Source organism: Moschus berezovskii, chromosome 4, assembly GCF_049115385.1.
Source record: "Moschus berezovskii isolate FMDL1 chromosome 4, NW_MosBer_1.0, whole genome shotgun sequence".
NCBI lineage: Eukaryota > Metazoa > Chordata > Mammalia > Artiodactyla > Moschidae > Moschus > Moschus berezovskii.
In genome coordinates this window covers 97636131-97649870 of record NC_142463.1, presented here as the reverse complement: position 1 = coordinate 97649870, position 13740 = coordinate 97636131, and the positions used below count along the sequence as shown (strand labels likewise).

General features: G+C 41.0%; 2 protein-coding genes across 2 annotated transcripts in view; one reads left to right on the top strand and one right to left on the bottom strand.

Moving 5' to 3' along the window:
- SPAG17 (sperm associated antigen 17) overlaps positions 1–253 on the top strand; it is a 269667-nt gene extending 269414 nt beyond the window's left edge. The window contains exon 48 of the mRNA XM_055403672.2: positions 113–253. Coding sequence (XP_055259647.2) covers positions 113–252 — 140 coding nt within the window. The 3' untranslated portion in view covers position 253. The remainder of the gene's footprint in view (positions 1–112) is intronic.
- Positions 254–6400: 6147 nt separating this feature from the next.
- The window catches only part of WDR3 (WD repeat domain 3), a 38695-nt gene continuing 31355 nt past the window's right edge, over positions 6401–13740 (bottom strand). Inside the window, exons 22-27 of the mRNA XM_055403673.2 lie at positions 12338–12430; positions 11862–11909; positions 11118–11161; positions 9277–9405; positions 7416–7509; positions 6401–7121 (exon numbers count right to left, since the gene is read on the bottom strand). Coding sequence (XP_055259648.2) covers positions 6966–7121; positions 7416–7509; positions 9277–9405; positions 11118–11161; positions 11862–11909; positions 12338–12430 — 564 coding nt within the window. The 3' untranslated portion in view covers positions 6401–6965. The remainder of the gene's footprint in view (positions 7122–7415; positions 7510–9276; positions 9406–11117; positions 11162–11861; positions 11910–12337; positions 12431–13740) is intronic.

Below are 13740 nucleotides of genomic sequence, written 5' to 3'. Positions count from 1 at the left end.
ATACCTAAAAGTGATCTGATGATGCTACAGATTCTAATTCTAAAATATTACCTGAGTTTGCATATACAACTCATTTGTTCATGAAAATAATAGTCCTTAATGGGTATTTTACCAGTTTTAACAAGCAGCAATTATGATAAGAGACCAAAAGATTTTCCCCAGGGAAAAGAAAATCCCATGGTCCAGAGGATTTCTACAGTTTCTTCCTCAGCACTCGGAGTCTTCATGTCCCGTAAAATTTCTCCACATTAGGAGTCAGGTAAGTAATACATTTGTAATTTGATTGTCATCCATTGAAATTTGAGGCCTTAGACCTCACATTTGTTCTCATCTTCATTCAACCAGCAACCACTGAGCCACTTCAGATCAATTCAGTCGCTCAGTCGTGTCCGACTCTTTGCGATCCCATGAATCACAGCACGCCAGGCCTCCCTGTCCATCACCAGCTCCCAGAGTTCACTCAAACTCATGTCCATCGAGTTGGTGATGCCATCCAGTCATCTCATTCTCTGTCGTCCCCTTCTCCTTCTGCCCCCAATCCCTCCCAGCATCAGAGTCTTTTCCAGTGAGTCAACTCATCGCATGAGGTGGCCAAAGTATTGGAGTTTCAGCTGTAGCATCAGTCCTTCCAATGAACACCCAGGATTGATCTCCTTTAGAATGGACTGGTTGGATCTCCTTGCAGTCCAAGGGACTCTCAAGAGTCTTCTCCAGCACCACAGTTCAAAAGCATCAATTCTTCGGCGATCAGCTTTCTTCACAGTCCAACTCTCACATCCATACATGACCACTGGAAAAACCATAGCCTTGACTAGTCTGGTGGAATTAAAATACTTGTTTTTAATAATGATAACAGCTACCCATTTATACTCATTATCCATCTAATCCTCATACAAGGTAGATATTTCCCCCACTTTATAAATAAGGAAACTCAGGCTCAGAGAATCTTGAAGAAGTAAATCTAGAAGAAAATCTAACTTACTTCAGTGTGATTCTAAAGTTTATTCTTTCAAGTGCTATTTTTGACATTGATCTGACTTTTCAAGGGCAAAAAAACACCAACAGCAGGATGCCCTTCTGTACTTGAGAATTTAGTTAGGTCAGTGGTTCTTACATTTTTTGGTCTTAAAGACTCCTTATGTGCTATGCTTAGTCTCTCAGTCATGTCCGACTCTGCGACCCCACCAGCCTCCTCTGTCCCTGGGGATTCTCCAGGCAAGAATACTGGAGTGGGTTGCATGCCCTCCTCCAGAGGATCTTCCCAACCCAGGGCTCAAATCCAGGTCTCGCACTTGCAGGTGGATTCTTTACTGTCTGAGCCACCAGGGAAGGCTGTGCTGGGTCTTCATTGCTGCACAGTTTTTCTCTAGTTGTGGCAAGCAGGGGCTACTGTCTAGCTGTGGTGCATAGGCTTTCTATCGTGGTGGCTTCTCTTGTTGCAGAGCACAGGCTCCAGAGTACAAGGGCTTCAGTTGTTTTGGTTCCCAGGCTCTAGAGCACAGGCTCAGTAGTTGTGGTGCCTGGGCTTAGTTGTTCTGTGGCATGTGGGAGCTTCCCCGACCAGGGATCAAACCTGTGTCTCCTGCACTGGCAAGCGGATTCTTTACCACTGAGCCACCAAGGAAGCCCTCCTTATGTATTCTTAAAAATTATTGAGGATCCCCCAGAGCTTTTGTTTATGTGGATCATTTTTTACCAGTATTTACCATATTAGAATTAAAACTGGGAAAAACTTAAAATTTATTTTAAAAAACCATTGCTACTGCTAAGTCACTTCAGTCGTGTCCGACTCTGTGTGACCCCATAGACGGAAGCCCACCAGGCTCCCCCGTCCCTGGGATTCTCCAGGCAAGAACACTGGAGTGGGTCGCCATTTCCTTCTCCAATGTGTGAAAGTGAAAGTGAAGTCGCCATTACATTACTATAAATAAATTGTTAATGAAAAATAACTTTTCCAAACAAAAATTAATACGGGGAAGATTAAATTTTGGCAAATCTTTCGATGTTTGGCTCAATAGAACATAGGTGGATTCTCACAGTTGCTCTGTCTTCAATCTGTCACCATATCACACACTGCAGTCTCTGGAAGACTCCACTGTATAGTCATGAGAGAAAAAGGCCAATAACATCTTGCATTTGTTTCTTAGGACTGCTGTAACAAATCTGTATTTGTTGCCCAAGGCTGCTATAACTAAGTACCACAGACCAGGTGACTTAAAACAGTGGATATTTATTCTCTTGCAGTTTGGGACCCCAGACGATTGGAATCGAGGTGTGAGCAGTGTTGGTTCCTTCTGTAGCCTCTGAGGGAGAATTTGTTCTATGACCTTAAATTCTGGTGGTTCCCATCACTCCTTGGTGTTCCTTAGCTGGTAACTCACCACTCTCATCTTTGCCTTTCTCCAACGTCATTCTTCCCTTGTGTTTCCCTATCTCTCTCCTCGTAAGATCAACAGTCATTGGATTTAAAGTGTTAGTAGTCTCTTTGCGACCCCATGGACTGTAGCCTGCCAGGCTCCTCAGTCCATGGGCTTCTCCAGGCAATACTAGAGTGGGTTGCCATTTCCTTCTCCAGGGGCTCTTCCCGACCCAGGGATTGAACCTGAGTCTCCTGCACTGCAGGCAGACTCTACCATGTGAGCCACCAGGGGCTCCTCTTGAACGAAGGGGCTAACCTAATCTCGAATGGGCTTCCCAGGTAGCACTAGTGGTAAAGAACCCACCTGCCAATGCAGGAGACACCAGAGACGTGGGTTTGATCCCTGGATCAGGAAGATCCCCTGGAGAAGGAAATGGCAACCCACTCCACTCTTCTTGGCTGGAGAATCCTACAGACAGAGGAGCCTGGCAGGCTATAGTCCATGGGGTCGCAAAGAGTCACATTACTGAAGAGACTTAGCAGGCATGCATGCACTTGAATAAGGCTTCATCTTAACTTGATTCCTTCTGTAAAGACTATATTTACAAATAAGGTAAATTTTGTGCATTTTGTGGGGACAAACTCAATATAGTCTACCCTCTGGTCCCCCAAAATTCACATCCATCTCACATGCAAAATACACTCAGTCCATCCCAACACTCCCAAAAGTCTTCACCTATCCTGGTGTCCTCTCCATTTGCGGACCTGTGAAACTAGGAAACAAGTTGTCAGCTTGCAAAATACTATGGTGGGATAACATAAGAAGACATTCTCCTTTTTAAGAGAAGATGCAAAGAAGCAATCACCAGGCTAAGTGTTTGCAATGCTCAGGGCAGATTTGCTGAGGTTTCAGACTATGAACACAATCATCTATGTCTTGATCTGCGCTCTGGGCCAGGGGCTTCCCCAGCCCCACCCTCTGGACCCTCAGAGGCCTTTTAGGTCCCACCCTCTGTCCTTAGCCTGATAAAGTATTATCCTCTGGGCAGCCCACTTTCTGCTTATAGAAGCCCAGAAGTCTGGCAACCTCCCTTCATTTCCTGCCTCTGTCCCCCAGGCCAAGCAGGCAGTGTTTCTGCTGACAGAACATTCTCAGAAGTTTTCATTGATGTCAAGGGGCTCCAAACCATTAGGTATGAGGGCTCTCCACAGGTCCTTCCTGAACATCTGTTCCTGACTTCTGCTGAGATGGCTGATGGTACTCATCTTGGTCACAAACCTAAGGTTTTCCACTAGGCTTTCCAGTTAAACCTTTGATAAACTCTTTAGAGCCTGCCTTAGCATATCTTACAATATGGACAGGCTGTGAATTTCCCAAATCATCATGTTCAGGTTCCTTTTTGCTGACCATTTCCTTCCTCAATTTATCTCTTTACTCTTGCATTTTACTATAAGCAGTAAGAAACCAGGACATGTCTTCCATATTTTGCTTGGAAACTAAAAATCCAATTTCATTGTTTATAATTTCTGCTTTTTATCCAAAAGCAGAAGACAATTCAGCCAAGTTTTCTGCCACATTGTAACAAGGATCTCTCTTCTTCCACTGTCCAATAACATGTTGTTTCCATTTGGGGTCTTACTAAAATCACCTTTCATGTTTGTATTTCTACCAATAGTCTGTTCACATGATACAGAAATTCTCTAAGATGCTTGAAGTGTTCTTTACTGTCCCCATCCCTTCCTTCTGAACCTTTATCAAAATTGCTTTTAATATCCATTATTTCTACCAGCAGTCTTTCCAAGGTAATCTATTAATAGAACTTTTCTATCATGCAGCTCAAAATTCTTTCAGCTTTCACCCATTACTTGATTCCAAAGACACTTCCACATTTTTAGGTATTTGTTAAAGCAGCACCTCACTTCCCGGTACCAAAATCTGTTATTAGTTTCCTGTGTGTGCATGATAAGTCATTTCAGTTGTATGTGACTCTTTGTGACCCTATGGACTGATACATTTGTTTGTGTATTTTTGCACATGGTTATTTGTTAGAGAATGTTTTATAAATAATTCCAGTCAGTCATGGTCGACTCTTTGTGACCCCATGGACTGTAGCAGGTTCCTCTGTCCATGGAGATTCTCCAGGCAGTACTGGAGTGGGCTGCCACTTCCTTCTCCCTAATTCCAAATGTCACATTTATAGGTTTCGGGTAGACATAAATTTCTGGAGGACACTATTATACTTACCATTTTTAAATATTTTTGACCATACAGATTATTCTCGAAAGGGTCTTTAGACCCTAGAGGTCTGGGAACATTCTTTAGAAACCACTGATTAAGGTGTGGTTTACCTTGGTTCTAGTCCATGACTTTCAGAAGTTTCCCTAAACTAAAAAGTGATGGAGTTTGAAACTCTAGCTGGACCATTCTGAAAACTACAGTACAGCTTTCCAATATTCATAACGCCTGTTGGCACCAATATATCAAAAGTAATGACATGAGTATTCCTAATAGAAATGTCTTAAACGGTACATCTTTATGCCTCTTTGTTCATATTATCAGTTAATGATATTAATGTAAGTACAATGAGTATCTTGTAAACACCTAAAGATTCTGTGATGTCTGACAGAAAACGTTTTCATCTATTTCTTTCCAATCTTTTCTACACTCAAGCAGTCACTGGCAGGATGCAGTTCCTTGCAGGCGGTTAGATGGAGGACCTCAGTCCCTCCCTGGCTGGTGTCAGGAGATTGCCTATTGTGAGATGGCCTGAGAGCAGCTTGTGTTTACTACAGCGATCACGATCTGAGAGCGTGTGAGCACAGCATAATTCAGGGCGTTAAAAACCTAACCTTGGAAGAGATATCCTATTACATTTATTGTATTCTATTCTTTAGAAGCAGGTCAACAGGTCCAGCCTATGCTTCAAGGGTAGGAATTATCCAAGGGCAGCTAGCACTTGGCCAGTGACTGCTGTATACATCAGAGCTGCTTCCATCCCATAACCTCAGAAATAAAGTGACAGGACTTAGAATATAAGGTGATATTATCCTTAAGAGCCTTAGTCTCATCTCAAAACTCAGGCTCTTATGAGGAAAGGGATGTATTGTAGATACTGTTTGCCGTGTGTGCATTCTCAGTTGTGTGTGACTCTTTGTGACCCCGTAGACTGTAGCCCACCAGACTCCTCTGTCCATGGAATTTTCCAGGCCAGAATACTACAATGGGTAGCCATTTCCTCCTCCAGGGGATCTTCCCAACCCAGGGATGGAACCTGTGCCTCCTGCATTGGCAGGCAGATTCACTGAGTCACTGGGGAAGCTCCTGCCTCACGTGGCCTGGAAAGGCTGCACAGATGGGTGAGTGGAACCCTAGATCCCAGTGCCAGACACCACTGTCTCCTTGGTCATGGCCCTAGCTGCTCAGCTAGATTTCTTTGGGGTGAATGTGATTTATGATACTTGTCACTGAGAAACACTTTAAGTAATTCCTCTTTCTGGTGGTAGGAATAACTACCTAAAAGGTTGATTCTTCAGAGTGGAATGCACCTACTAGAATCCATCATACTGTCTATCCTCCTGCCTTTTCATAGTGAAGTCTCAGGAACTCCATGCCTAAATCCTTTTTACTCTCATTGTTCAAAAAAAAAAAAAAAATACTACAGTTCCTTACTTCAGTTCAGTGACTGTGTTAACGCTTAGGAACAATCTAGACATGTGGTTAAGGAGAGATAAAAACTGCGTCTGAGATTGGCAAGAAAATGGTAATACTACAAGATAGTAATTTAGATGAAATGGAACTCAAAAAGATAGGGAAAATCTGCACTGATTTGTAACAAGAGATCCAGTTAGTGATTTACTTCCCACTAAGAAAAGCCCAGCCCCAAAGGTACGTGTCAATTTCCTTTCCTAAAACACTGCCACCTCCCCACCATGATATATATATATATATATATATATATATATACACATATACACACACACACACACACACACACACACACACACAGCATATTAGTCACCCAAAAAGCACTGCCAGGTATCTCAGCTTGACTGCTCTTTAATGAGAAGCAAGTACTTCGAGGCGTAGAAACAGCAATTAGGATCGTCTGATATACAGACAGACAACCTATAAGAGGTTAAGTTTAAGGAGGCTATTCCAGGTAACTTTTACGGCCCCTTTCAGCTCTGAAAGTTCAAGACTACATTTATGGGCAGAAGGTGATCAATTACATACCTGATTGTCTCAGTGGGCTATAAAACCTAATCTGGAGAAGTAACAAATTACTCATCAAATCTTCTGACATAAATAAGGAAACATTCTGAAATGTTTAAAGTTTCAACTTTAGTGAAACAATACCTAATTTAAAAAGTTCCCTGCTTCCTGCTAAAGGGCACACCTCTTAGAGGGCTCCCCATTCAGAGCACAGATTTTAAACTAGTCTGTTTCAATCCAAGACACTCCTATGCTGAAATTCCTTCAGGCAGAGCTGGGGAACAGGTCGTGTGATCCTCTGTGACATGATAATCTCTTAAAGATTACACCAGCACTACTGCTGCTTAGTTTGGAAGTCCTTCTCAAAAAAGCCGGACAAGGCACATTTCAGTTCTAAGTCACTGTTAAAATCAGCTTCTCCCTCTTTTTCCTCTTCCTCTTCTTTTCTTCCAAGTGGCTGGTAGCATCAGCAAAAAACATAACTTCACTTTTCGCTTCACATTCCCTCTTGAGATAATCGAGACCTGCCATGTTGAAGCCAATAACATCCTGAGGAAGAAAAGGAGAGAGATTAAATGGACTTCCCCTCACTTCAGTTCAGTGTCACAGCATATGTGAGTCAGAGGAACCAATGCTTCATGTGTTGTTACCCAACCCTCCCTAAGGTCTTTTCTTGTCTTTTTACCTTATGTCTAGCTCCAACAAAAGCCTCATCTTAAATATGGACGTATGTCAGGTCAGTATGACCAAGGACTGGGCACAGCACACCACGCTATTTGTAAGTCACATATACACTAGAATTTCCCCTTCTTATTCTATGGCTACCTCTACAAAGATACTTACCCGGACTTGGCTGACTTTTGAAATGGTTGTTTCCTTTAATTTTTCAATCACTGGCACAAGCATTTGGTTGCTAGTGATCTGGCCGAAGTGAATCCTAATAGAAAAATAACACCAAGCACTGTCACAAAGAATAGTGGTTTTGGCTATACCTCTTAGAACCAGCAACAAAACAAATGTCAAAGCAAAAAAAAAAAAAAAAAATCATTTCACCCATCATGGGAATATAGAAATGCTTCTAGCAAAAAAAGCTAAAGAAGTTTCTTCCCTACTATTCAGTTCTATCTAATAATTTTAAAACCTAGTGTCCTAACATCTAAAAAGCTGATTTTCCCAGCAATCTATCAAGTGGCCACAGATTTTTAACAACAGTATTCTATGGGGATTTCAGAGGGAAAATTAGCCTTCTAAGAAACACTAACTCAAAGATTTATGAGTTACTCAAAAAAAAAGATGATCAAACTCTGACCAAGAGTACCAACAAGCCCTGGATGACTTCATGCTTTTGAACTTCCATGTTCCCCCTCATCCACAGCTGTGACCTGCCATATCTACCTGCGAGGCAGCATCCGTCCACAACCCCAATATGCTAGAAATACCCAGTGTTTCTCTTAGAATCAGTAACCCTGATTCAACATATGCCACAGCAACAAGAAATACACTTGTAAACGTGTTTAACAATAATATAAACATATCATTGTTCTTCATTTGCTACTATCCTGAAAGAAAGAAAAAGGAATGAAGGGTTAAGGTTCATGAAAAAAATGCCAATTTACCAAGTACACCATTTTAATTACTTGGTATTGGCTGAGCAGTTTCTACTGTTTTCCTAACAGCATTTTAAGGAATGTTCAAATCTGCCAATATTCCTGTTCTCTTATACAGCAGCTTGAGACTGGAGGGCAGAGTGGGAGATAAGAATGTTTTGTGTGTGTGCGCTATTCACTCAGTCATGTCTGACTTTTCATGACTCCATGCAGTACAGCCCACCAGGCTCCGCTGTCCATGGGATTCTCCAGGCAAGAATACTGGAGTAGGCTACCATTTCCTTTACCTGGAATATACTAATAAGCCTTTGTAAATACATTTTTCCTCTGTTACATATTTAATACAAATTCTTCCTATTTAAAAATATAATGTAATGAACATTTTCTTTGTTTTTTGAGTGCTTAGTTGTTCAGTTTTGTCCCACTCTTTGCGATTCCATGGACTGCAGCCTGCCAGGCCCCGCTGTCCGTGGGGTTTACCCAGGGAAGAATACTGGAATGTGTAGCCATTCCCTTCTCCAAGGCATCTTCACAACCCAGGGATTGAAGCCAGGTCTCCTGCATTGCAGGTAGATCCTTTACTATCCAAGCTACCAGGGAAGCAGTTATGTTTCTTAGTTCCCTCCAACTATGCCACTGCTCTTCCATTTGTACTTGTAGAGGCCTGAGAAATAAGCTGACTACTCCTTAAAATTCTGTTATAGAAACAAAACCAAACCATTTAGTTTAAACTCAACAGTTAAAAAAGAAACACCACTGAAGGAGACTGGTCATTCAGGGATGGCTTTCAGCACCCTACCCAGAACCAGGGCCACTGCCTTAGACTGTAACTTGGAGACCTCCACCTGCCTGAGCATCCTGAGCAGCGTAGTATCTCCTGTTACTTCAAGAGTTGGGTCATCACTGTTGGCACTTTAGGAGCAGACTGACCACCAAAGGGTAAGAAATACTCTGTGTTGGGCAGCACTGAAATCCCTAACAGTCTCTGAAGTGTCACATTTCTTAATTGCACAGCATGGAGAGAGCTTCAGGTGAGGCAGTACTGGAGGAGTTACGTTCATGAGACATATGATGTTATTTTGGGAAAGGGACGTTACCTGAGGAGAAAGAAGAGGCACCTACACAGGAGTTCAATATCGGAGCCCTGCTGGATGAATTCATTAAAGAGCCTGAGAACGTCTGGGACGTAAGAGAAAGGCAGGACGAGCAGAGATTCTTCTAGCTCGCTGGAGAGGGAAAAATAAACATGAAAAACGTCACGTTTCTTTACATGGTCAATTTAAAAATCTTTTCCCAATTTTTTTCTTCTCCTTTTATATACGCCAACAGATCTTACCCATCCAAAGTTATCATCTATATTATGGATGGCTCTCTCTTTTCAATGTTTTATTTTTCTTATATTTAGTATTTTAACCTAGTTGATGCATTGTGGTCCATGGCAGTGTAGGACAATCTTTTTTTTTTTTCAGATAACTTCTTCAAAGCTTTTTATTGAATATCCTATCTGTGTACGATACTTCTTTTACCATTTATTAAGTCCTTCTATATGACAGAGCCTGCTTCAGGGCTTTAGAGTCTGTTTTGATGATTGATTCTGATAATCCTGTACTGTTTCAATTTTGTTGTTTTTATAATTCTTTAATCTCTTTCTTGTTCTGGATTGGTTGGTTTACTTTTCTTGAGCTAGTTCTATTATCATTCCATCAATTCCAATTAGAATTTTCAAGAGGCTTTCAATTGGGATCACAAACCTATAGATTAGCTTAAGAAAAACTAAATCTTTAAACACAGAGTCTTCCCATCTGTGAATGCACCCTACCTCCATTAATCTAAATTCTACTTTACATTTCTCTAGCAAAGTTTCATTATCTTGCTGGTGCTGCTGCTAAGTTGCTTCAGTCATGTCCGACTCTGTGCAACCCCATAGACGGCTCCCCGTTCATTATCTTTGGTTCTATTTAATTCTTATATATCTGAATATCTCACATATTCAGATATTGTGATTTGTTATAAAAATGATAACTAAGTAGATCAAACTCAAAACTGATAGATAAATCACAAACAAGAAACATTATTCAAAAAATGACAAAAAATATAAAAAACAATTCTTAACCAGTAAGAAAAACATCCATAAAGCACAAGAATAGGAAAGTAAAATTTCACGGAAAAAATACAAAGCGCCAACAAATATAAAATTTTAACTTTGTTAATTAAAAATGAAAATGACACAATACCACTTTTTGCCTCTCAAACCAGCAAAGAATTTTTAAAAGCCTGGTAAAAGTCATTACAGGCACTCTGGAAAGTAAGCAACATAAACCTTTGAAAAGTTCATGTCCATTAATTAGTTAACAGACTGTTAGGACCATTAAGAAAATAATCAATGAGATGGCAAAGATTTATATGTAAAGGTGTTCACTGAAGCAGTATTAATAATAGCAAAACCCTAATAATAGCAACACCTAATAGTAACTAATGTACAATGGAATATTTTGAATTAATTCAATGATGTGTTTCTGAAGAATATTACTAACATGAGCAAATGCTCAGGAACTATCCTGTGAAAAAGGACAGGACATAAAAATGTATACATATGATTTCAACTCTGTACGTACACAGAAAACAATTCAAAGGAAATATACAACAAAAAATGTTAATAGTTGGTACCTCTGACTGAATTGTAAATAATCTCATTACCTATGATGTAAAGTAGCACTTCCCTTCATTTGTCCTTAAAAGTATCTCCCTTCATATTTTAGGAGGAGCCTTCTAGTTCTAATTCAAAAAGAACATTATAATGAATTATTTTCCATCCAAGTTTTGACATAGTTAACCCTCTAAGTAAGACAACCATCAATTAATCATCAATTATAATGTACTTATCTCACGTTAAGTAAATGGTGTTAGCTGCCAACTTACAATAACCCTGGACACTCACCTGGATTTGATTCCTTTAAAAATCTCCAACACATAAGCTGAAGGCTAGAATGGAAGTGTGACAGCATTAGTGATACTTTTATTTCTTAACTGAAGCTCTCTAATCTCTATCTCCTAAAAACCAGGGATCTCTCTCAGGAGAAACCACGTTCTAAAAACGGCAATACGTGTATGGGCTTAGACTGAGTCAGATCTGGGTTCACAATCCGACTCTGCCACTTGCCAACTATGTTCCCTTCAATCTGTAAGTCACGACAGTTTCCTGTCTATAAAATGAAGACACTGACGTGTATTACTATTGTGATGGATGAAAGATGAAAGCAAAGTATTGAGTAATTAGAGATTACTAGAAGTATACATTGTCCCATTATTCTCCCTCTCTCCTCTTTTATCTGACTGATTTGTACCAACTTTCTGTCCAAAAACTTCAGTTTCAATGAACAGAATCTTCAGAGAGCACTTTGAATACTAAACATAAATAAGCACTAAAAGAAAACAAAAAAAAAAACCCAGTCCAGTCCAACCAGAAAAGACGACTTGAAAGTTACATTATAATGGTCCTTTTGAAATATAAAATATCCCAAAGGATTCCAACATTCAACAGAGATTTTTAACAACAAAGTATTTCCCAGTATGTCAATTCTCAAATCTAACGCCTCTTCACTTCCTCTCTTGTGCCTGCCTGAATTTAACCTTAGAATAGCAGTTAAACCTTAAGGGGGAAACCATTAAACATTCTACTTACAGAGATATTTCCATAAGCCATCAGGATGGGGTTGATGGGAAGAGGAACCTACGAAGAAATGATTAAATCAAGTCATTAAAAAATAAGCCTTTGACAGTGCTTATCGCAGGCAGAGTCATAACAGTATTTTATAGTTCTGAAGGAGACCCTAAAAACTGACACTAAAGAATTATTATTTAAGAATATATTTTTAGTTTCAATAGGGCTTATGAATGAGTCTGGGTAATACATTTCATCTAGAAATCCAAAATGGCTCATCAGCCCCCCAAACTAAAGCAGGAACCTCAGTTTCCAACTCAATACAGTAATCACATCAATTTCAAATTAACTATCCTTGGCTTTTTATTAAGATAGAGCTTCTCAATTCTTTCTAATGTCTGAATTAGAAAAGATTGTATCACATCTATACAAATGATATTTTTCCCTCAGCAATTATCTCTATAAATAAATGTTACTCAGAATGTTAACTGTCTTACCTCTTTCCCTGCAGCTTTACAGATGGCTTTGTGTTCTCTCATTTTTGCAGTTTCTTCTCGGTACAGCTCAATAGCCTCCATGATCCTCTCAGCCTACATAGACGATGACAGAGAATGGAAGTCATCACAATACACTCATCATCCCACAACACTGCAAATGGAAGGCCTGACGAAAAGCTATCAAATTAAACTGCTTGAATCAGTTTAATAAAGATGTGCCAAGGGCATCCCAAACAGCATTCAAAGATGTCTTTGGCTTTTGTTTTTTAATTTACAAGGAGACTAAGTGTTGTGAATTCAGGTGAGACTGTAAGTGGACACCCGGAGCAGGACAGCTCTCAGGGACACCTGACAGGTGCACTTGAGATCAAACCTTCCTTTCTTAGAAACCACACACTAAACAGATTCAGCACTACTCATGTCCTAGGTTACAAGGGAAGAAAAGGATTATGCTCTCCATCTATAAATTTCATCAATCTTTTTGCCACAAAAGGGCTATCTGGTTGGGACCTTTTTAAAAATGAGATAAGATACAGGGCAGTGATCAAGATGCCGGAGTAGAAGAACATGAAGCTCACCTCCTCCCACAAGTACATCAAAAATAAATCTATATGTTGAACTATTCTCACAGAATATCTACTGAACACTGGTAGGAGACTTCAGACCTCTGAAAGAACAAGAAAATCTCCACAGAAGCATAACCGGGTAGAACAAAAGACAAAAGAAAGTGAGAAAGGAACTGGGTTGGGACCTGTACCCCAGGGAGGGAGCTGTGAAAGAGGAAAGGTTCCTGCACCCTGGGAAGTCCCCTCACTAGGAGGAGGTCAGCCAGGACAGACAGCTTCAGAGCCTCAGAGGAGAATACAGCAACTGGTTTGCAGCAGCTAGAATAGAAAGAGGCCTGCACAGACAGTCAGTGCCACCCCTCTATACTCCCAGCCTGAGACGTGTGACCACTGGTGCATGTGAGGGCTAGGTGTGGAAGCTCAGGCTTCAGAGATCACACCCAGGAAGGAGACTGGGGCGGGCTGTGCAAAAACAGTCTAAAGGTCTGGAGTCTAGTGCAACCACACCTGAAGGTATATGCAGAGGAAGCCTGGGCCACCTTAGAGGCCAGGTGCTGTTGTATGGCAGTGTGCGATGGGAGGCGTGGTATCCACCCTCCAGCCTTTTGCTCTGAGGGGCCTCTCAGGCAGTAGGACACTGCCTTCACGAGCTCCAGGAGTAGCAGTGAGCCGCCACAGTGCCCCAGGCTTCAGGAGCGGCTGCAAGCCACCTCTGCTCCCACTGTGTGTGCCAGGGGTGTGCATGAGCCGCCACTGCTGCTGAGAACCCAGTGCTGCATCCGCACACCCCCTATCGAGGGCATGATGGCCAGCACACACTGAGGAAAGAGGCAACAG